This window comes from Acanthochromis polyacanthus, chromosome 7, assembly GCF_021347895.1.
Source record: "Acanthochromis polyacanthus isolate Apoly-LR-REF ecotype Palm Island chromosome 7, KAUST_Apoly_ChrSc, whole genome shotgun sequence".
Taxonomy (NCBI): domain Eukaryota; kingdom Metazoa; phylum Chordata; class Actinopteri; family Pomacentridae; genus Acanthochromis; species Acanthochromis polyacanthus.
In genome coordinates, this window is record NC_067119.1 from 40700129 (window position 1) to 40723906 (window position 23778).

Sequence of the window (23778 nt, forward strand, 5' to 3'; positions counted from 1 at the left end):
TCCTGACCTCAACAGAATTGAAAATCTATGGATAGACCTTAAAAGAGCAGTGCGTGACAGACAGCCCGGAAATCTCAAAGAACTGGAAGACTCTTGTAAGGAACAATGGACAAAGACACCTTAAACAAGAACTGAAAGACTTTTAGCTGGCTACAAAAAGCGTTTACAAGCTGTGATACTTGCCAAAGAGGGGAGTACAAGGTATTAACTCTGCAGGGTGCTCAAACTTTTGCAGACGCATTATTGTGTTTTATTTTGAAAGTGTAAATGATGGAAATAAAAGCTAACATTTTTTTGACATATAAGAATGTCTCATCTGTAATTTGATGCTTTTTGGAGATTTTTCCATCTTTCCTTGGCTTCTTAATGCACATTAATACAAATTTTTACCTGGGGTGCTCAAACTTTTGATCCCCACTGTATAAATGGGTATATTCTATAGTGCTATGATTTCTGCCATGAATTTTTCAAGATTTCAGCTGTCGGAAATGACACGACGAATTAGCAGACTTGGCGGAGCACTGTGCTCTCTGAGTGCTTTTCTTGCTCTCTTAGGTCATGGTTTTTCAATTATGTTTTATATTTTCAGGTCATTTTTTTCTACTTAAATCTCTCAATTTGTATTAAAAAACTCCAGATTTTACACATAAAATATTGATCAGAAAAGAATCAACTTCTAAAAGTCAAGAAGCGAATTGTTGGCAGTTATTTTTTCTATACTTACTAAAGCAGGTCTACTTGTATGTTCTGCATGGTGGAATTATGTGACTCAGCTGGATTTCAGTGCCAAAACATGAGATTCCCTCGAGAACAAAGAACCAAACGCTGAGATGGAAGCAGGTAGTATTACATTTGAATGTTTATTTAAAGTTATTCCCACTGCGCACTCCCTCCCTGTGTGAAAGCCTAGTCTGAATGGAGGAGGATACAGGCCACTATAGCGCCCCATCAGCACATTTATTAACAAGGCTACTTGTTTAGTCACAACACCTCCACCCCCTTCTAGTATGGCACGATGTGCTGCCCTGCAGTAACACACTAGCATGGTAAGGCTAGTTCACAATCACCTCCAGGTGGAAGAAGGTCCAACAGGAGACGGGGCTGAGATTAGACAGCGAGCGACTTCAATTGATGAATAGAAAATAGAGGCAGTATTACTAAAGACCAAGTTCCACAGGGAATAAAATGTGGCAGATGGTGGCGAGGGACAAGGAGAAAATATACAATAAGAAGTATCCTCTCTTGTCCCTCGGTGGCTGCTGACCCACGAGGTGTGCTTTGATGATGTCACTAAAGTCGAATATTGAGGATCAAGATGAACCCCAAAAATTCACGTCGTGGTCGTCGTTCTTCTCCAATCAATGACGCAGTTCTTCTCTCCTCCTTCCACACAAAAACGGATGGACTGAAGGCAAGAAGAAGGAAAATGCAGTGTAAGAGTGAGTGTTTTAAGTTAATTACACAAACAGGCAATGAAAGAATGACAGAAGTGGTGTTAAAACCTTATAGTGTTTTGTTTGAGTACACAGACCAATAGCATTAGAGGAGAGTGAGGTAAGATGAGCCTGTGGGTTAGTTGAGGGCCGGGATTAAGTTAATTATTGGTGAATAATTACTTTACAGTAATTCTATATCATGTTTTATAACCAAAATGATGCAACATTTTCATTTTTAGACCACTGGAAGACAGAGAGGGCTTCAACTTCTCTCAAGGATTTGGAGAGAGCTGTTGGAGAAGTACAGAATGGGAGTCCATACGTCAGGTGGCAGATGAAGACTGACAATGACTTTAAACTGAGTCATGGACAAAAAATAAGAAAAAAGAAACCAGGACAGGGTTCAAGAGAACAAGATATGCCCACTAGATCTTGGTTGAACAAACAGACAGGTCTTGCATTATATCAGATAGAAAACTTTAAATATTACTTCAACCTAATCAGAGGCACAACATACCCTGACATATGTTCTTTGAGATTGCTTCAGTTGAGATAAGAAAACATTTTTTTGGGGGGAAAGCCATATTTTAAAACAGTTTATTTTAGATTCAAACCAATTATTCCCAGGGATGTCCCGCATACTGAAGTACATGTTTTATTTTTAGACATTACTGTCATGCCTCCACTGTAACATAACTCTTGTAAAAATTGGCTCACTTTACCCCAGTCTCCTCTATATTATTTTACTGACAATGATCTAAATCAACATTTAAGTAATCCAATACGCTACGGTATTAAAACCTACAGGCAAGGAAAGGGATAACTTAAAAATGATTTCATTTATCCAGCAGAGTAGCTCCAACTCCATTTTTTAAAACACTCTCAGCTTCTTTTTCAATACAACTTGTAACATAGGCAATTCAAAAGAACATCCGGCAATAAAATACAAAAGGTTTTTAGTTCCATAAAATTGGCCTCTGACCAAAAAACATGTGAAAAAAATGCCAGATTTTCTGTTAAACAGAGTCTGAAAATTGCAGACAACATGTACTGTGTGTTACCCGGAGTGATGCAACACTTTTACTGAATGATACTGTTGTTGACATTTGCAGCAGCACATCAGAAAATACATTCAGCTCCATTGTACTGGAAAGATGGCAGAATTTTCAAAATCTTTTGAGGAATAAAATTAAAACGGCAAAATAAAACAATGGCTAATTAAGTAAATCGGTTATTTGTGGAATGATCCAATAAGCAGTGTAGACAAACAGCTGACTGCAAGCAATCAAATAACACTGAGGGAAAAAAAGAGTTGTTCTAATGAATGTAATTTGTGCTGTACAGTCTATGTTAGGGCATTACCTGCGTAGGGGACTACAGATCTCCAAGAGGAATGATTTCTTCGTTGATAAAAAACTCAATGGTCTCCTCCTCCCAGTCGTCCACGTTGCTGTCCAGCTCATCAGTGTCCACTCCTGTGGGACACAAGGAAATACGTCAGTATTCTTAATTATGACTTGGAGGAAAGTGATGGTTGAGCAATGCAAAAGCAAAGAGAAACCCCGACCTCCTCTGAGCTCGAGGCGGATGCTCTTCTGTTCCTGATAGATCTGCAGCGCCGCCTCCCGGTAGCGACGGTAGTCCTCCATCATGGCTCTGCGCTTGTCCACCAGCTCCTACTCACACACAGGAACATTCAGCTTCAGTACACAAGACTAATGTTTGGGATCCTGAATATGGAGCTTGTGTTGCTTTACTAGTAAAATATCTTCAGTGTAGCAGGACCAGTAAAGTACATTTGTAGTTTTAAATGTCCTAACAAGGGAAAGAAAACATGATTGAACAGCAGCAATCTAATTTGTTTATCCCCAACACAACTGGTGAAAAAATGTCAAAAGCTTAAACTGTATCCACCCTCGTTAACGAGGGAGCAGAAAATAATGAAACGTTCAGTGACTGAGGAAGTCGTTTGTCCCACAGGTCATTCGGATCTTCAATTCTTCCTCATAGAGACAAACATTTACATCTGCACTTTATTTGACAGTGTTGGCTACCCGGACACATACATGTACACAAGTATACATGTACTGAGGTTATTTGTATACTACTAATTGCACAATTCTTATTTGATTTATATTTTTCTGCCTACTCGCACACCATTTACACAGTTTTCAGCCTTAGTATATACATTCTGTACATAATTATGCCTCTATATTTTTATATATCTATATCCCCTCTGCTCTTATTCCTGTATATTCTGTATGTTTAATATGCTGCGGGTTTTCTTTTCCTACCTGAAAGGGCCCATTCCCCAAAAAATTCTACAAAGTTAAAACATAAAACTGTGTTCTGCCTTTACAGTTCTTTTCAGATCAACCGACAAGATATAACACTGTTCTCTTACAGCTCTTCATGTGTAATAATATCATGTTAATCACTGGTCTTTTCCTCCAATAACATTTTTTACTACAGTAACAGAATTGTGGGTAAATTATTCTCCATGTTCAACCTGTACACATGTAAATTCATCGACATGACATATTCATGTCGTATATGTACATATCCACATGTAAACCCACCATATCATGGCTGTACTTATCCATATTTAATCTTCACTGTCATAATGAACATAGGATGTTTTTTCGTATATCTTTTTTTTACTTTTTGTAATCGCATTTCTTTCTGCCTCGTCTGTATCCATCTGCTGTAATATATGTGAATTTTCCTGGTGTGGGATCAATAAAGTTAAACTTGTCTTCAGTTCAAACCTTAGAAGCCTTGGACTGGCTGAGACGATCCTTCTGCTCAAAGATCTTGGAGTATTTCTTCAGATCCTTTTTGATCATCTGCAAGAGAACAGGTGAGTGTAGTAAGAGCACATTTACTGCAAAGGAATGTTTCACATGCACAGATGATGTCAGAGACGTGTGGTCAGTTTTCAGTAAAAACAAGAAGTGATAAATAACATATGATTAATGCCAGAGCTAAAAGGTTTGACTCAAACTAAGGGACAAGAGAGCAGTTTTCACATTTATACATTTTATTTTAAAAAGCGGGCTCAGACTAAGAAAAAAAATTAAAATATTTATTAAATTTTGAGCTTAAATAAAATGATCTTTTGTGTTTCTTGCTATCCTTTTGTTGAACAGTCCTTTTTTGAAATTGATTAAAGCATCAGAATTAAAAGCTTTAAAAAAAATTACATATTAAATTTTTTGGGTAGGTTTTTGGACACCACTCTATATTTTTATTTGTATTCAATGAGTATGAATTGTGGAAATGCAATGGCAAATTTAGAACACATGGAGAGTTAAATATAATGTTTTTTCTTAGCCAAATACGTTACCTATGCGGGTGTAAAGAAAGCTGACGAGATATGAAACGTAACCAGTAGTCAATGTGCATGCAGCCAACTGAATAGTGACTCTTTTGGGTTCATAGATCTGTAAACCAGCCAAGAACCTCACTGCACGTCTCTGGTGTATGTGATGTATAAATGGACAGGAAGTTGCGAGCCTCAGATCAGAGTTAGAATCAGGAGCCACAGTGCAGCTCTCATACGAGGTGTCAGAAAAGTTCAGTTTGTCATCACTGGCTCCATACAGATGGTGTACAGATAAAATGGTACCTTGATCTGGTCTGCGCTGAGCAAGGTGGGAGGTCTGGGTCTCCAGAGCAGCTGACAGAAGCGGTCCTTGTTGTTCTTCTGAAGGAGACGGCCCTGGAACGTCCACAGCCAGTATGCGTTGTCCACCTACATGCATGAGAGGTGAAGAAAAGAATGTAAATGGATAAATCAGGTATTTTCACGGACTGGTAAGGCAGCAGAGCCACAGCCACGTGTTTTTTGTGTGTTGGTCTGGACCTTGTGGCTCCACCAGGAGACGGAGGTGACGACATAGCGACCAGTTGGGTCCCACTCCACGTCAGAGGCCATGTAGTGCTCTGCTATGTTCATCATGGTGCAGTCTGACGTGTCCACAAAGGCCAGAGCTCCATTCATACTGCACACACAGGAAAAGTCAAGTTTATGTCCACATTCGAACACATTAATCAGCGCAGATACAAAATACTTTGAGCCTCAGAGCAGCGTTAGAATCAGGAGCTTTGCTCTCATACGAGGTGTCAGAAAAGTTGTTTAGTTTGTCATCAGTGGCTTCTTGTTTTTTCGATTTCTCTCTCACACACACACACACATATATATATATATATATATATATATATATATATATAAAAAACTGACCTCCTGAGTCCTGCCAGCACCATGAACTGTCCCTGTGGGCTCCAGAAGATACTGTTGGCCTGCTGCTTGTCAAACATCTCTGCAAAAGACAAAACAGCACATTCAGTGGAAGTTTAGAGGCCACATTGTCTTGGAAAACATTATGCCTTAAGTTTACATATCTGTCCACTAAACTCACTTATGAGCTCAATTTTGCCGTTATTTTTGACATGATAGAAGGAGGCGTTGATTCTCGGAGACTCTCCATGGAGAACAGCGAATTTGCTGCCGTTGGGTTCCCATGCGAACGCTATGATGCTTTCTAAACAACGAAAAGAACGGCAGTTTAGTTTTATACCATTGGAAAGACAAACAAATGCTTGTGTGTGTGTATATAAACATACATATGTTCTTACCCTTCATTTCCACCACATCAACTGGAACCTGCTTCTCTCTCATGCGGAAGATTTCAAAGTTGGTAACAACGCCCTGAAAAGTGTAAAACACTGAACTTAGAATCAGATTTTCACCAGTGAGAAGTCAGCTGTCTCCCCTCTCTTTATCATCTCTGACTACCTGTGTTCCTTTGGGAGTCCTGTCCACCTTCACACACAGATAATCTCCATTTCTCTGCCAGTGCAGTTTGCAGTCGACAACATTGAAGAGATTACGGACACGGATCTCCTGACGGGACGGCATCTGCATCAGAGTCACTCTTGCTGGGATATCTTTGTCCTCAGGCACCCAGAATGCAATGATGTTGTCACCAGGAGACCAGGAGAAATCCCTGTCACACACAAGTACACAGACTCTTATTAATATGTCTATAGAGTGTAATGTCACAATTTAAAGCATGTGATTTAAAAAAAGGCATAACAACATGAAAGACCCTTACTTGATGCCGGTAATCTTAAGACTCTTCTTGTCCAGCAGGCCCATAGACTGAAAATGGTAGAAACATGGTTTTAATATCATTTACACATTTAAAAAATAGAGTTAGAATGTTTTTAAGTTTACTTACTGGAGTTTCATAGATGCTCAATGTGTCTGGGGTCATTCTAGCAAAGAACTTCCCATCATGGCTCCATCTGAGAGCAAATATTTTGAGTTATAACACTTTCAAACACTGGAGGAGCAGCAAATGTGAAGCTTTTACGACTTGAACAAGAATAAAGTGTTCTTACTTGAATATAGGCCAGTGTGCAGAGCTCTCGCAGTGGAAGCCTCTCTTCTTCTGTCCGGTCAGAATGTCCCAGATGATGATGGCCTGTGGGTCCTCCTTGGTGTCCATGAGTGGACTGAAGGTCACAACATACCTGGAAGACATCACGAGCACACACTAAGCTTCAGACAGCTCAGGTAATGCATCATTCTTCTAACATTAACTTTCATTTAGAGTCCACTTCTGTGATGTTGTCTGGGGTTGGTAGTTGAAGTCATTATTGCTTTAGGTGACATTTTATTGTTTTTATTTGTAAATTCAGTCAAATTTTCATATGGATGTGGCTGTATACTGATAAAAGTACTAAATAATTCATCTGTACATGTGTTGTCTGCAACAAAATACGTATAATAAAAAACAATCTTTACAACCTACGTCACTTCTTGGAATAAGCTCTATATTTGAACAAGATTAAAGTAAGATAAATAATGAGATGGGATTAAGTAAGAGTACCATTTGTTATCACATGTGTTAAGAGGAGATAAAGGGTGTGGTCCTCAGCATTAGCATTGCTACACAGCGGTTTAGATTACCTCTCACATGGTGAGAAGTCGATGAGGGACACGCCCTGATGGCTGAACCTCTGAATCTGTTTGAACTTCTCGCCGCCCCACAATGCAATGCCACGTTGATGGAAAGTGGCCAGGTAGGTGCCTTTAGGTGACCAGCGAACGTACGTCTCCGTCCAGCGCTGCATCAAAGCACAAAAATATTAAGTCTGCAAACCAACGAGGGCTGGTGGATTACATTTAATATGATCCCATTAGACCTAAATGTCCCACCGACTGTGTGCGCAATTAATGACTTACTGCTCTCTCTTCAACTGTGATCGGCTCCTTGGCATCATTGGAGAAAATGGCCGTCCTCTCTCCAGCTTCATAAATCACACTGTACTGGTCACGACAGTCTGGGTCCTCAATCCAATGACGCATATTGCCCTAAACAGAGACGAACAGCTAATGGTGAGTACAACTGATTATTCTGCTCATATAAAAACAGTCAACTTTACAATTAAACTGTTATATCAAGATGAAACTTCTTCACCAAACGCATTCAGTAGAATAATCAATTAATTAGGTTGTAATTAAAGAGCAAAAAGTCATTCTGTGTCAAGGTGGTCGCTGACTATTTCAGAATCTCTTGAAACTTTCTTGGAATGGTCTTTTTAACTGAAAATCCAACATTTTTATAATTTTTCATAAAATAGAAATTTTCAGTAAATCATTCCTGAGTTGGAAACAGAACGAGATGCCACTTCAGATGTCCACATCTCTGGAAGCATATGCCGTATATACGTCCTAAAGTCTTCACATTTTCAGGAGATGTCTAGAAGTTTCAGGTGAATGGAAAGAATGCTGCAGATTCTGGAAAAAGTAGCCACTGTTTTGTGCTTAGTACCTCTAAGATTCAGGATTTGTTCAAAGTATTACAAATAAAGCAAAGAACGAGGTAAAAATGTATCTCTACATAATACACAGGATCTGTTTGATCAACGCTATTGTGAGAATACTGTCTGAATGATGCTACTAATGCTTAGAAAGCATTCAAATATTAGTAGAAATGGGAGTTATGGCCAATCAAAGTTGACACGGGTATAAAAAAAAAAAAAAAAAAAAAAAAACGGGTGGGCCTGGGATCTTTCTGCATGGAGTTTGCATGTTCTCCCTGTGCATGCGTGGGTTTTCTCCGGGTACTCCGGCTTCCTCTCACAGTCCAAAAATATGCTGAGGTTAATTGATTACTCTAAATTGCCCGTAGGTGTGAATGTGAGTGTGATTGTTTGTCTGTATGTGTAGCCCTGTGACAGACTGGTGACCTGTCCAGGGTGTCCCCTGCCTTCGCCCGAGTGAGCTGGGATAGGCTCCAGCACCCCCCGTGACCCTAGTGAGGATTAAGCGGTGTATAGAGAATGGATGGATGGATTTCCAAACGGCCAGATGAACATCTTGAATCATGGGTAGGTTGATGAAATTTGGGATAGTAAGAGAGAGAAGTATCACCTAATTTGCTACATTCTCTTCACTCACCAGAATATTCTGAACATCTCCTGAAAATCTGAAGACTCTAGGACATATATGTCAAGAGACACGGACATATGAAAGCGGCATCTTGTTCAATTTCCAAACTCACAAGACATGTATTGGAAATTTCTATTGGGTAAAAATTATGAAAATGTTGGAATTTCAGCTAAAAAAATGTCAGTTTCAGATGCCAAAAATCATTCTTACAAAATTTCAGGAGATTCTGAGATGATCAAACAACCACCTTTACTGAGCTGACACTGACTGATCCTAGTATTTGTTTAATAATTTAAAAAAAAAAGACTCACAAAGTCTTTGAAAGGCTGCTTCTCTGGAGTTTCCCACTCATCACTGATGTTCATATACCTAAGAAGAATAAGCAAAGAGTATTATTCTATTTGTATCCCACTTTAAAATGCAAGTTTCTTAGTTGATGTTGCATACATACTTGTCAAAGTCAGTGAAGAGGTTGACCCTGAATGTATGTTGTTTGTCTAGTTTGTATCCATCCGCATTCTTTACTGCTTCAAGGGCCTGGGTAGGAGCAGCATACTCCAAGAAGATGTACCTACAAGAAGAAGATTTCAGTTTTAGATCTTTGATTCAACTGTAAACAGAGCATCACTGCGTTTAAAATAAAATCCATCCGAGAAGACAGGATCATACCCTTTGGTCATGCCCTCAGCCTCTGGATAAAACTCTGTCGTGATCTTGCCAAACTTGGAGAAGATCTTGTGTATGACGTTCTTGAGCTTCTCCAAACGCTCCGGGCCCACCTGAGGGACGTTGTCAACCACCACCACCGAGTCTATGCCGTCCGCCTCCTGGGGCTTCTCCCGCAGGATGTCACCAAGCAGTTCTGAAAAGTAGAAGAAGAGGGTTGGGAAAATGAGTAAGGGTGGATATAATGGTAGTTTCTTCTCTGATCTGTCTGCGTTGGGTTTGGGCTTCTAGTCACATTTCTATGCCCTGATATTTTTCAGTTTAATCTATATGGGATAACTAATTTAAATGGAAGGTACCACATATTTATTGCTCATTGCCCAAATTTCACAGTACATCAATCATGCTAACAAATGACATACTTCAAATAGACTTTAAAAAACTCATTTAATAATTACAAATTTATTCAGCAGACCAAACTTAAAGTAACATGGTCTGATACAAAATCTACTGTTTTTGAAATTTGTTGAGTAAACTACATGATCATTTCAGAAGGCTGGAAGTCGTAATGTTGATAAATTAGAGTGAAGCACAATGAAATATGTCTAATATTTAGCTTGCCCACATTGAAGTAAATGAGTAGACATAATATAATTTCAGTACAGTGAATTCCAATTCTTTGACCATTATAGATCATACCAAAAATAGGATTTGTTGCATAAATTACATATTGGTTTACATTAGATTTACTGATTGTACCAACAAATTAACAAACAATGCAAATACTGAATGTAAGGTATTAATCCTTACAACGTAACCATGATAAGGTTCACATTATCCCTGCAGAACTAAGGACATAATGCTGCAGACTCATCTTAAACATGGACCAACGTTACATTGAGATAGCTAATATTACCAGCTGCTCCATATGATCCACGTACTGAGGGGGTCACAGTGGTGGTCTTGGCTTTAATTATCTATACAGACAACTTCACGAAAACGTTTATTATTTGCTTAATATAAATAACATGCAGTTTCAGTTTTCTAAATGTCAGCGACAGGGCCACAGTTAGCAGCTGTCTGGGTGAAGCTTCAATGGGCGTTAAGCGAAATTGTATCAACACGATTTTTGGGGACACCGAGGAAAACGGTTCTGTTTCTTTTTAACCCTGATAACTATGTCTGAATATGGAGGAATTGTTAATTTTATTCTAAATATTTAATTGTAAAGCTAGCTAGCTGTTTAGCATCTGAAGGAGTAGCACCGTTGAGCCGTTAGCTAGCTGCTAGCAACAGGCCAGAAAGCCGGCATTTTTCCTGTTACCCGCTCACCATCATCCTCGACGTCGTCCACGAAGTCCTCCGGGTCGCTGAAGGAGGGCTCCTCCTCCTCATACTCGGGGTCGTCCACCATATCCACCGTATCTTGCATTTAACGGCACTACGAAGCGGATTTCTAGCTACAACGGAGCAGAATCCCAGAAGTGAGGCGGCTGGCGGTCGTCGGCCGGTGTGGCACCATGTGCGAAAACGTGAAAATGGACGATGTGACGGAAACGGAACACCGGAACCTGCTCGCAGGAGGGTGGACGAGCTGCGCAGAAGCAGCAGATCTATAGAACATGAGGAGCGTAGGAATACATGGGATTTAGCACGCACGTGTGTTTACAGATCAGGAAACAGCGCAGCCATCTTTGTTCTGACTCAAATTTGCGCTGAACGCAGAAAGAAAAAGGAAGCTGCGCACCGGTAAATCTGAAACTATTTCCCGCGACATGGATGTTTAGCAAAAGTACAAGAAAAAACTCCATTTCATTTTTTTTAGCTAGCTGGACTAGTTTATACTGTGCTATACAACTTAGCTTCTAGCTATGGTTCCATCTGTTCTAGATGTAAATGTAGCTGCTAGCCACATGTAGCTGCTAGCTGAGAAGTTGGTTTAGTAACACACACTCCGGTTGGTACCATGGACAGAGAGTGTGTGTCGCTGCTGCCCCGGGTCTGTGAGGTGCTGGCGGCCTCAGGGAGCTCTCTGCCCGATGACACCAGCTTGGAGAAACTGCTTGACTGGTTCACAGAGGTCACCAAGGCTGGTTAGTAGCACTGTAAATGGATTTGTTTCTGTGGACTCTTGCGTATTTCTGTGAAACTCTAAAAAAAAGTAGAAGAAATGGGTGCATTAAAGTGCAATAAACATAAATGTACTGATGAGTAAAGCTGGCGAATGAGATAAGATAAGCCTTGATTAATCCCACAGTGGGGAATTTTGCAATGTTACATCAGCAAAAATAGTGCAAACATTTAAAGAATGAGGTGAAAAAATAAAAAAAGAAACCAACATATGTTAAAGTACTAGTTCTAAAAAAATAACTGTATTGCACATAGGCGATTAGAGATTTTACACAAATTATTTTGATGATTGATTTGATGATATCATTGACATAAACTGAAATATTGTGCAACAGACAATTGTTGTGATAACTACATTATTGTTTAATAATTATTTTTGGTTTATTTTAGTGATATTTGCACAAAAACCCACATCTGCTTCCTACAAGCCCCTTTCCAAAACTTACAGAGTACAATAAAAACATAAAATTAAGAATAGCACTGACTAAATGCATTTAAGAAGGAATCAGTGAAGTTGAGGTATTTTTGCTTTTGTAGTGACTCAAAATGTTAAATGATTTTCAAAATAATCTCTGAATAGTTTTTTGTCAATTGACTAATCATTGACATAATCATTGACATAAACTCAAATACTGTGCAATTTTTATGATAACTACTTTATTCTCCAACTCTTTTTTGGTTCTTTTTACTAATATTTGTGAAAAAAAAAAAAACAACAACACCAACAAAATTGTCTGCTTCCTACAAACCAAATTTCCAAAACTTCAGAATGTTTAGTATCATAAAATATTACAATTAAGAATAGCACTAATTTAAAGTAATTTTAGAAGGAATCAGTTAAGTTTTGGCGTTTTTGCTTTTAAAGTGGCTCAAACTATTATATTTTATACCACATAATTTTCTGTTAATTGACTAACCATTTGTTCCTGAATTGCTAAGGGACTCCTGTGTTGTGTGGCAGAGTAGTTGTGTGCCTTTTTTTATACCTTTTAGCATCTTAATCCTTTCTCTTTATGGCTAAAAATGAAGCTAGTATGTGTAGTGATGCACAAAGAGTGAAAAAAAGAAGGAAGTTTGCAGTTTTTGTAACCCATTATTGTACACTTGTATCACTGTCTTCGCACCTAATTAAGGTACGTCTCTGCTGGAGTCCTGCCCATGTCTGCTTGAATTCATATCCAGTGTGGTCCGCAACACAACTCTGGACCCCAGCATCCTCTCTTTCACTCTCAGACTCACCGGCTTAGTCGCTGTAACCGAGGATGCCTTCACAGTTCTGCAGGTAGAGTCCAGAATGCTTTTACTAAACTGTCCTTATCAACTCGTCTAAAACCGACCTTTCCTGGCTGTAATCTGCCCCTGTGATGGTGATGTCCCCTCTTGCAGCAGTCCTCTGTTCTGGACCTGGTCTTTAACCTTCAGCACTGGCAGGAAGCAGGACTCTGGGAGGATCCCTGCATACGGATTGGCTGGATCCAGGGCTTAAGAACCATGATGCAGCACCCAAAGGCTCTTGGCTTCTTTGTACAAGCAGGTGACCTTTATATTGGAAATAGGGATAGATCGGTTATCGACCTGGCTGATTATATTTGGCATTTTTCCAATACTATATTTTAATAGGGGCGGCATAGCTCAGTGGGGAGAGTGGCTGTCTTGCAACCGGAGGGTTGCCGGTTCGATCCTCGGCCCCTTGTGCTCATGTCGAGGTGTCCCTTATTTTGGTTCAGCAGCTCTTATTCCACCATGCATGCTGATGTACAGCTGTTTTTGCAGTACCTAGTTATGTTGCATTGCCTTTCAGTGATAGAAAACTTTTGTATTTGTAAATGTTTTAATCCGAAAATATATTCCTCCAGTCATAAATTGGGCACAGGCTGAATACTTGCTGAATAACTGCTTTTTGGTAAATATTACATTACACCGATGTTCCATAAATGCCTCACATGTGCACTTTGGCAGGCGACTAAAGGTATATCGGTTCCAAATATCGGTTGTTGTTGATGTACCAATAATTGGCATCGGTTATCCCTAAAACGAATATCTTCTCTCATTTTATATAATTGCTTAGGACAATTTCATGAGAAGGAGTTAAGCAATGATGAGGAATAAAGATGTGGTATTATCATAAGTTCAGAATTTAGGCAGTTTCTTATGTTTGATTCCTCAGATTTCCTCAAGCCCCTCCTTCAACTCCAGACAGACAAAAGCTTATTCGTCGCCTCAGCTGCCAATCAAATGCTGGCCCACGTCCTGCTCTCCTGTCAGTCCGTCTCCTCGGTAGAAAGTAACGGCGTGGACGAGGAAGGAGAAGATGTTGGGAGGTCGAGTGGCTCCATTGCAGACTTAGAATACCCCGCTATCACCGTGGAAACCAATCAGGATTACGCTGCTGTTGTCACAGCGATCTCAGAGTGCCTGAAGAAGTCGCTGGTTCCCAGAAAAAACTCACAACTTCACCAGAGTCTGCAGATCCTCAAACTTCTAGCCCTGCTGCTGGCCCAGACCAGAGCTCCGCTGTGGGAGAAGCTGCTGCAGATGGTCGCTGACTCTGTGGACGAGCTGCTGGCGGCCGGCTACAGTCAGCTAGTTCTGCCTCTGATGGACGTCATTCTAGCTGCACACAGGTAAACCTCCCTTATATGTTAAACACAACTTTAGAGATACCACTTTATGTAATTTGGTTTGAAGCCAGTATTGAATTCAGTAAAATATGGAAAATACACCAATCACCAAAGCAACCAAGAGAAAGAAGACTAGAAAACAACCATTCACGAGAACTAATACCTCAAATTGCCTTTTTCCCTGGCCTGTTAGAGCCACCCGTAGGAAAGCAAAACCTCTACTCTGAAAGCAACTCTGAGACGCTGTATTTTCTAATTTTGAGTTTCGATAGACACCAGTGACTTGCTGGAAAAAGTGTGGACAAATATTGCAATAGACGTTCCAATTGCTCAAATTCTGACTTTAGCCACATGTACATCGTTTTTGTTTTTTTTTGCAATTTCTCCGCATTTTGGCTTTTCATCTACATGCAAATGCAGTTTTAGGAAAATTATTTCCCAGATGAAAATGCTTAGACACTCAATTTTCAGTTTTATTGAGTAGTGAGAGGATTCTGTGCCATTATCTGGCACATGTAGTAACTGAAAAAGGTTATATTTTAAGTATATTTTCCACTATATTGAGATACACAAGCATCAAAAATGAACTGATAAAGCTTTTTTTTTTAATTTGTCAGGTTACAGGCTTACAGATATACCCAGAGGAACATTTTACTGCTCAAGTATGTTCCTGCATAGCCTGGAGACAAAATGATGATTCTTGTTTTAGCTTGGATTTTGTCTGATGTTTCCTCATGTCGTTCTCCTAAAATTCACCAGGAGATGTAGGTGAGAAAGGAACCATTTTTTTCTCAATGTGAGCTATACATATATACCGGGCTTTGCAAAAGTTCTGTTACACAGTTTCATGATCTTTAGAGACGTTTACATGTCGGAGTGAAAACTTCCATTAAATAAACTGAAAGTTCTACCTTATAGGCAGGTGTCCTATACAATTTTTTTCTCCGGTGAAGCTGTATCAAGATGGAAGTCAAAAGAGTTGAGATATCTGCTCTCCTTCATGCTGGCCACAACAAGTCTGACAGAGCCAAGCAGCTGAACATCAGCCGGATGACCGTCCACAGAGTCGCGGAGAGGCTCAAGAATGGTGAAGATCTTTCAGTGATCTTCCAAGAATGGTGAAGACCTGAAAGATCTTCACCAGTCTTTAGCCTCTCCGCGACTCTGTGGACGGTCATCCGGCTGATGTTCAGCACAAAGGAGATATATATACACACAGATTTATGTATCAGTATATATTTATATACTTTTATTTATAGAAAACAGGTTTGACCAAATTAGGAAGATCCCTCAGTATAATTCAAAGGCGCTGCAATAAATAAGCTATAATAGAATAAATAAATAGGCTTGCATAAATAAAATGAATAAAATTAAGCAATCAGAAAAAAGAAATCTAAAATGCTAAAAACAACAATAAATACTTTTTATAGGGCACATTGTATGCATGATCAGTCACAGTACAATGGCGGCGATCAAATTCAATACGGTCATTGTATTATATTTGTAAAAAATAAAGCTCATATACATCTCAAGTTTGAGAAAAATATGAGAAACATATCAGATGAAATCAAAGCTAAAATAAGAATTACAACTTATTTAATTAAGCTATAAAAGAGCAAACTTTGGCCAGCAGGATTTTCCGCTAAGGTTTTCCGCCTGTTGATTTGGTGCCCTAGTCATCTTTTGGTGAGACCGAAGGAAAAACCCTGTTTAAAGATATGCGTGAAATAGACCTGAGTTGGAAATGCACGCTAATTATTTCTAATTGCATCAAGCACGGCTCCATTGTGTTCAAACATCCCAGTAAGTCATTAATAATATTTGTCAGAGCGATTCCAATATGCAGATATGCAACATGCTATCTGCAGCTTTTTGCAATATTTTGTATACACTGCAAGGAAGCTGACAATCATTATTAAAAATGCATGGAAAAATGATCCCTATAGTGCCTCTAAAGCCAAATGATTATAGCACATGGCACATAACTGCAGTGTCCGTACACCACCACATTGGATTTAAATAAAATTGTCAAAATAGGCTTAAGGTGCAGACACTGCAGAACGTTCCACTTCTTTGCCTTAAAAACTCTTTGGTTGCTTTGAGTTAAGGTTAAAAATGGCATGAAAATTACAGAAAAAGACACAAAAATAACCCAAAACAGTGCTTAAATAACACAAATAGACACAAAAATGACACAAAATCATGTTTAAATAACAAAAAGACAAAAAAAATTGACAAAAATGATGCTTAAATAACAAAAAATGACATGAAAAGGCACTAAAATGACACAAAGGATGTTAAAATAACACAAAAAGGAAGTGAAAGACAGAAAAATGACACAAAAGGATGTTAAAATAACACAAAAATGACACAAAAAGACAAAAATGACACAAAATGATGCTTAAATAACACAAAAACACACAGAAAAGACACAAAAGGACGCTTGAGTAACACAAAAATGACAAAATGATGCTTAAACAACACAAAAATCACACAAAATGATGCTTAAATGACACTAAGAGACAAAAATGACACAAAATGATACTTAAATGACACAAAAACACACAAAAGACACAAAAGGACGCTTGAGTAACACAAAAATGACACAAAAGGATGCTAAAATAATGGAAAAATACACAAAAAATGACAGTAATATTCCAAAATAACACAAAAATGACACAACATATCACATCATCAATACATAAAAGCAAATCAGTTCCACTGGCAGGCATACATGCCCACGCCATGATGCGACCACCACTGATAAGGTGCTATCTTTTGGTCTTGGCCAGTTCTTTCCACCATGTTTTTTACTGTTTCTAGGTGTAATTGGTAACTTTTTTGAGAGCACTATGCTGTTAAGACAAGAGTAGAGTTACTATGCAGTATGGACTCAACTGCTGCTGCGTAAATGTGTAAAAAGAAGGATGGAAACTTGCACTGTGGTAATTATCATATCAAGTCAACTTTTAATGAGTGAGCTCACAGTTCCAAAAGGCTTCCTGTGTTTGTTTCAGCAGCTGCGACGCTAATCGTCGTGTCACAGACCAGCGCGTCTCCCGTCTTCTTTCATTCATGTTGAACATCAGGAAACCCGCCGACCTCATTCAGGCAGCAGCTGCTTTTCTCCGCCGAGGCCGTCAGTAAGCATCTGTTCATCACAGCAAAGCGTCACATTCTGCTGTGGGTTCACGCCCGGCAGCTCAGCCTCCGTCTGCAGAGGTTATGTGTGAGGAGATTTGGCAGTCGAGTATTTATTCACAAATTCCTGTGGACTCTGAGTTTTTCCCCACTTCTCGTCTTATGTGCAGTGACCTTGTTCACACGGCCCAGAGTGCTCGAGTGCTGCTGTTACCCCTCGACATCATTACCGGCCTGAATCTGCTCACCACCACAGGTAACACACACACATACACATTTTTTAAAAATCTGTTGTGTTAAATTTATGCAACTGAGAATATTTTCTGTTTATGCAGCAGACGAGCAACAGTTCTCGATGGTGGAGCAGCTGAAGAATAAAACCTCCTGCATCTCCATGATCTGCGTGTGTTTGACAAACACACCACAGATCACACTGACGGTGAGCCTGCAACAGTAGAGGGCAGCAGAGTCAACACCGGCACCAAACACATGAGATTGTCACTTTCACTCAACTGACCCATGAAATAAACCAATAATCACCTATATGCTCTTTATTATTAGTTCTATTCTCATATTGCACATTTTGTACTTTATAATGCAATATTTTATAACTTTTTGTACTCGTATAATAGTTTATTTTACTGTAACTACCACTAATTTGCACCTTATTGTAAATTCTAACAATTTTTGTGGGGAAAATGCAGAAATATTTTTCTACTTACGTTTACATTTTTAGGACCCATTTTTCTAAATATGTTGATATTTTTTAAGACACGTTTTTCTACTTATATTTTAGAAATATTTAAAAATATATATTTTTAGGTCATATATTTTAGAACATATTTTTAAATAATGTAGTTATTGTGTTCTGTAATCTTACAGTCTTCTGTATTTATTATAAATACTAACGATTTTTTGCATATTTCTGTAAGTCCAGCATTTTAGGTACCTTATTGCAGTTTCTTCGATCAGCACAATTTGCATGCCAACTGCTATTATCCATTTATTGATCAATCTGTCCGTCCTCCTTCAGGCTGCTGACTGCCTCCCCTGTCCTCCAGTGTTAATTGTCACTGCAGTTCTGTCATTATTGAGGCTCTGCAGCGGCGACTTTTCGTCCTCGTCCTCCTCTTCTTCCAGCTGTCGTGACGTTTCCAGGAACATCATCGGCAGCAGCAAAGTTCAGAAATGTGCTCTGGAGGCTCTGATAGCCCTTAGTGGCAGTCCAGGTAAAACGGAGGCAATGACAACCACAGCAGGAACAGATTTCAGCTGAATTTAACTAAATGATATAAAATGTGGGATTATCCACGTCTGTTATTTGTTAACCAAGCCTGTTACATCATGTTTTTTTTGTTCAAGAGCAGTGAAATGTCTGCTGTCTAAGTATTTAATGTACTGTGATGGTACTTCATTTTGCTGTTTACTCCTCCAAAATACATTTTATGTGCACAAAAACACAAACTAAGTGAACATTTTGGCATTAGAACTGTGTGTTTGTTTCAGGAGTGGAAGTCAAGTTGCCCGAAGTGGTCACACTTCTTGTACAATATCTGGACAATCCCCATTCCGACCCCACTGTAAGTTTACATTAATATTCTACAGCTAGTGAGCACTTCAAGTCTACAAGAGCTTGGACACCTGAGTGTCACAGCCATACTACTCAGACCTCATTCCAAAACCGTTGCTCCTGTCGGTGCAGAGGATCATTAGTGAGGCTTGGCTTTGTGCAGGGTGGTCAAGTTTTTCTACACCGAACTGGTTCAAATATTTCTTAAACACAAAGTCATTTTTTGTTAAATCTGTCTCTAAACTCGGAGTACACTGTTGTCCAAAGCATGTTTGTATGTTAAAATATTTTTATTTTTCCCTTTTATTTGGAACTGAACCATTTATGAGAAAACATCTGTTGCCTGTTTTGTTATTTCAGGTGTTTCCATCATCCGCTCTTGTTTGTCTGTTTGTTTTCATTGATGACCCGATTAATTTTCCTCGTTAGTTCTCAGTTCTTTTTTTTGCAGAGTCAGAAGCTCAACATTTCTTTTTTTTCAAAAGTAATAGGAAAATTAAAACAGGAAAATTAACAAGTAATGCGTTGTATCTTAAGGTATTTGGGGCATTGTATACTTTGATCACAGAAGATTAACGGTTACAACACAGTAGATATGCATTGAAATATTTGTCTTTTCAGTTTAGTTGTGCCTCACATCAGGACATAAAAGGATGTATAAATTTGGTACCATAGCAAACACCTATTTTTCTACACATTTATGACATATTTTTATATTTAAATTTTTAATTTTAGGATATGTTTTTCTACTTATTTTCATATTTTTTGGTCATATTTTTCTACTTCTGTTTTTATTTTTAGGACGTGTTTTTCTGCTTATTTTCTGATTGGTTGTTCAGATTTTTCTATTAATGGTTATATTTTTAGGTAATATTTTTCTCTCTAAGTTTATGTTTTTAGGACATATTTTTCTACTTATGTTTGTATTTTTAGGATATATTTGTGCTTTTCATGAGGCTTTGTATCATTAGGTTGCTTGTGTTTCTCAGGTACTGCATAAGTCCTACCAGGCCTTAGTGAGGTGGATGTCTGTTTGCTCAGACCTGTCCTCCATAACAGACCAGCACAGACAAGGTGAACAGCTGCCTCTTCACTGCGGCTAATATCTACTCTCCTCTGTGTGACAGAAATTATATTCTGCATGTGTCGCTGTCAGATCTCCTCCAGGTGGCGACGAAACGTTCCTGTGACATTCGTTGGGAGGTGAGAGACTCGACCGTGGAGTTTCTGGGACGCCTGGCCGGGGTGAGCGTCGTCCAGACGACCGCCGAGGAGGTGTCAGATGCGTCAGTTGCCCTGCTGGGCGGCTGCTGCTTCACCACTCCTCTCCTCAGGGCGGCGCTGCAGGACCCAGAGAGTTATGTTAGAGCCAGCGCCATCTCTGCGCTGGCACAGACACTGGCAGCGAGCTGGCAGCAGGGGGCAGCACTCACTCAGGAGCATGTAGGTGAATAACACGAACATTTCACTGGTGGTACAAGACTGCTGGGAGAAATTAACTGTACATAGGAAAGACAAGAAAAATATTTTGTTCTATTTTCTTTGTGTCCTTTCACAAGTCAAGTGGGACAGAACATTTAAGACTCTATTTTACTGCATTCTGCATCCTCATAACATTCTTCTTCTTTTCCTTTCGGTTTTTCCCTTCAGAGGTCGCCCCAGCAAGTCGTCTGCTTCCATGTGACCCTGTCCTCTGCATCCTCTGCTCTCACACCAGCTAACTTCATGTCCTCTTTCACTAGTACTACATCCATAAACCTCCTCTCTGGTCTTCCTCTAGGCCTCCTGCCTGGCAGTTCAAAACTCAGCATCCTTCTACTGATGTATTCACTCTCCCTCCTCTGTACATTTCCAAACCATCTCAGCCTGGCCTTCATGTCCAGAACATCTAACATGTGCTGTCCCTCTGATGTACTCCTTCCTGATCCTATCCATCCTGGTCAGTCCCAAAGAGAACCTCAACATTTTCATCTGTGCCACCTCCAGCTCTGCCTCCTGTCTCTAAACCAGACAACATGGCTGGTTTCACCACTGTTTTCTGCACTTTTCCTTTCATTCTTGCGGATACTCTTATATCACACATCACACCTGACACTTTCCTCCACCTGTTCCAACCTGCTTGAACTCGCTTCTTCGCCCTCATCACATTCTATTTATTATAAATACTACTGACTTGCACCTTATTGTGAATACCAACAATTTTTGCACATTTCTGTAAATACCAGTATCTTAGGCACCCTATTTGTGTTTCTTTAACCAGCGTCTGTCTGTCTGTCTGTCTGTCTGTCTGTCTGTCTGTCTGTCTGTCTGTCACACCCAAGTTACGTAAATGATTAAATGTTTATAGCCCAACCTGTTTGAATATACGTGCGGCTGTAATGCCAACTGACAGCATAAAAAGTTCTGAATTAATTTGAATTAATTGGGTTTTATGAAAGGCTTGGAGCAGTTCTCTGTCTGGTTAAACCTCTCTCTGTGTGGGAGTTTACAGAATGTGTGATTCACTTCTTATTTGTATGTTGAGGTCCTTATGTAAATCTCAGCTCACTTGCACACGACTTTAACCAGATCTGATCTGAACAGTCACAGGAAGTAAATCCTAAATTTGACTTATATCTATAACATGAACTTCTGTTTCCCTCTAGACTGAAATCGTGAACCAGCTGCTTGAAGTCCTCTCCCGGGACACAGAGGGATTCGCCAGGAGGGCTGTCGTGCGATACTTCATCGCCTGGTTGTCTTCGCGTTCCTCACACTCGTCTCCGCCGCCGCTCGCCTCCTCCTCCCTCCTCATGCCGTCTGTTCGCTCAGTCCTCTCTCGAGGCAGCGCCGACCTGGATTGGGAGGTAAAGGTTCACACACTGGAGTTGGCAGAGCTGCTCCTGCACGAAGCCTTTTCAGGTCAGCGGGGTTACATGAAAGGTAATCCGACTCAAACACACCCCTACGCCGTGATTCCTGACACGCTTCACACACGGACGCACAACGAGGAGGATGTGGTCGGTGAGCTGAACAGTCTGGTCCAGTGGGGAGTCGTCTCAGTGTTGTTGAGTGGTCTGGTCGACTGCGACAGACCTGTAGCTCTGAGGGCCTGTCGGCTGCTCATGACACTCAGAGAGGTGGTTTGTCCGCTGTCACTCGGGGCCCTGGATGCAACTGCTGCCATGGCAATGGTTGCCAAAGTGACTTGTGAACTGCCCGGATGCGGTTGGGCCCGAGAGATCAGAAAGATGCTGGCGACAAAGGCTAAAGACGCCGAGAGGGGTTGCAGTGTAGGGGAAGTGGTCGATTGTGACGACTGTGGAGAGGCGGGACAGGAAGCGGCGAGCGTCGGGGGTCAGACGCCATGTGTGAGTGTGTGTGAAGTGTTGAGGTCTCTGGATTTGGATGAGAGGTTGGACGTCCTGACCCGAAGCAGCGACCACGTTCACAACTCTCCCTTCTCACTGCTGCAGGACATCCTGACCGCAAGTTCAGCTCACAGTCAACCCGACACACAACAGGAGGTCATAGTGGACTGCTACTAACACACACACACACACGCACACACACATGCACACACACACACGCGCGCATGCACATACAAATGCTGAAAACACCAGAATGTTGCAAGATGTTCATATTTGTTGGCTTTTTCATCATATATTGTTGTTTTTATATGATTTTTAATAGATTGATATATTTGTGTGTGTCAAATGCTGAAGTCTCTAGATTTAGACTGCTACTAACACACACAAACACACACACACAAAGTCACCATCAAGAGATGTAAAATCACCAAAAAGTCACTAAATGACCTCAAAAATGTAAAATTACCGCAAAAAAGCACAAAATTACCACACACACCCACACACATACAAATGCTAGAATCAATACAAAACAATGTAAAATCACAACCAAAAGATGCCCAAGAACCTCAAAAATTGTGATGTTATGACAAAAACAGGCAAAAATTTCCCTGAAAGGACAAACACACACAGTCACACACACACTCAAGTTGCTGAAAACACCAGGATGTTGCAGGATGTTGTTGATATTTGTTGGCTTTTTCATCATATATTGTTGTTTTTTTATATATTTCTGAGAATAGATTTTCATGTATTTTGACCAAACTAATGCTGCCAAATCTTACACCCAAACCTGAAACATGACCTGACTCAATTCTACTGCATATTACTGCTTTTTTTATTACAGTATTTCATTCATGACTCACCATTACTACACTCTGGTCTCGTCCTACTGATATCCAAACATGGATGCAGGCAGCAGCTCGTCTAGACAGACCGTGTGAAAAGCAGTGTGGGCGGCTTTATTGATTTGAACTGGAATGATTTTGTTTTTTGTGATGCCACTGAAAACTACAACAGTCGGTCGGTTTAGAGAGAAAATCATTACTGACTAAACGTTTAACCAAACACAAGCAGATTACTGTGCCAACCAGTGCCAAAGAGTTTTACCTCGTATATGAAACGCGTCACACGATTTTTCTTTACATAAATAAAATGTGAATAAAAATACGGAAATTGGTTGAATCTCTGCTGTCGTTTCACTGAGCTGATGTCATGTTTTGGACATACTCACCTGTACATGAACAAGGTGCCTCCTGAACGTCTTTTGGGACTTTCTTCAGATTTAGGGCAAATGTCGACAGATGAACTAATTAGAATTTGGTACCAAAATGTCAGTACGACCCACAAAACACACAAAATTTCACATAACTGTCTAACAGGATGTAATATTGACATTTTATAT

General features: G+C 39.9%; 2 protein-coding genes and 2 non-coding genes across 6 annotated transcripts; 1 reads left to right on the plus strand and 3 right to left on the minus strand.

Moving 5' to 3' along the window:
- Positions 1-841: 841 nt before the first annotated feature.
- eif3ba (eukaryotic translation initiation factor 3, subunit Ba) lies at positions 842-11120 on the minus strand. Its single transcript, XM_022203727.2, has 19 exons — positions 10897-11120; positions 9568-9760; positions 9350-9469; positions 9210-9267; positions 7690-7818; positions 7414-7571; positions 6843-6974; positions 6680-6746; positions 6554-6600; positions 6235-6445; positions 6075-6147; positions 5858-5980; positions 5680-5758; positions 5302-5440; positions 5065-5190; positions 4205-4282; positions 3004-3112; positions 2799-2911; positions 842-1405 (listed from the first exon to the last, which is right to left on the minus strand). The coding sequence occupies exons 1-18, from the start codon at positions 10994-10996 to the stop codon at positions 2811-2813; spliced, it is 2043 nt and encodes a 680-aa protein (XP_022059419.1). The 5' UTR covers positions 10997-11120; the 3' UTR covers positions 842-1405; positions 2799-2810.
- Positions 4949-5033, minus strand: LOC127534933 (small nucleolar RNA SNORD60). Its single transcript, XR_007943586.1, has one exon. It is a non-coding gene; the product is annotated as a small nucleolar RNA SNORD60 (small nucleolar RNA).
- Positions 5513-5594, minus strand: LOC127534940 (small nucleolar RNA SNORD60). The gene has a single exon (XR_007943593.1). It is a non-coding gene; the product is annotated as a small nucleolar RNA SNORD60 (small nucleolar RNA).
- Positions 11121-11246: 126 nt separating the features above from the next.
- On the plus strand, positions 11247-23558 carry brat1 (BRCA1-associated ATM activator 1). Of its 3 annotated transcripts, none has more exons than XM_022203730.2 (12): positions 11247-11657; positions 12828-12976; positions 13081-13228; positions 13862-14318; positions 17333-17458; positions 17627-17712; positions 17792-17895; positions 18490-18685; positions 18963-19036; positions 20016-20100; positions 20183-20469; positions 21672-23558. In XM_022203730.2, exons 1-12 carry the CDS (start codon positions 11531-11533, stop codon positions 22551-22553), a joined length of 2721 nt encoding a protein of 906 aa, XP_022059422.2. In that variant the 5' UTR covers positions 11247-11530; the 3' UTR covers positions 22554-23558. The 3 variants fall into 3 exon arrangements, with proteins under 3 accessions (XP_022059422.2, XP_022059424.2, XP_022059423.2); XM_022203732.2 differs by having other exon boundaries at positions 17795-17895; XM_022203731.2 differs by having other exon boundaries at positions 17336-17458.
- The last annotated feature ends 220 nt before the right edge of the window (positions 23559-23778 follow it).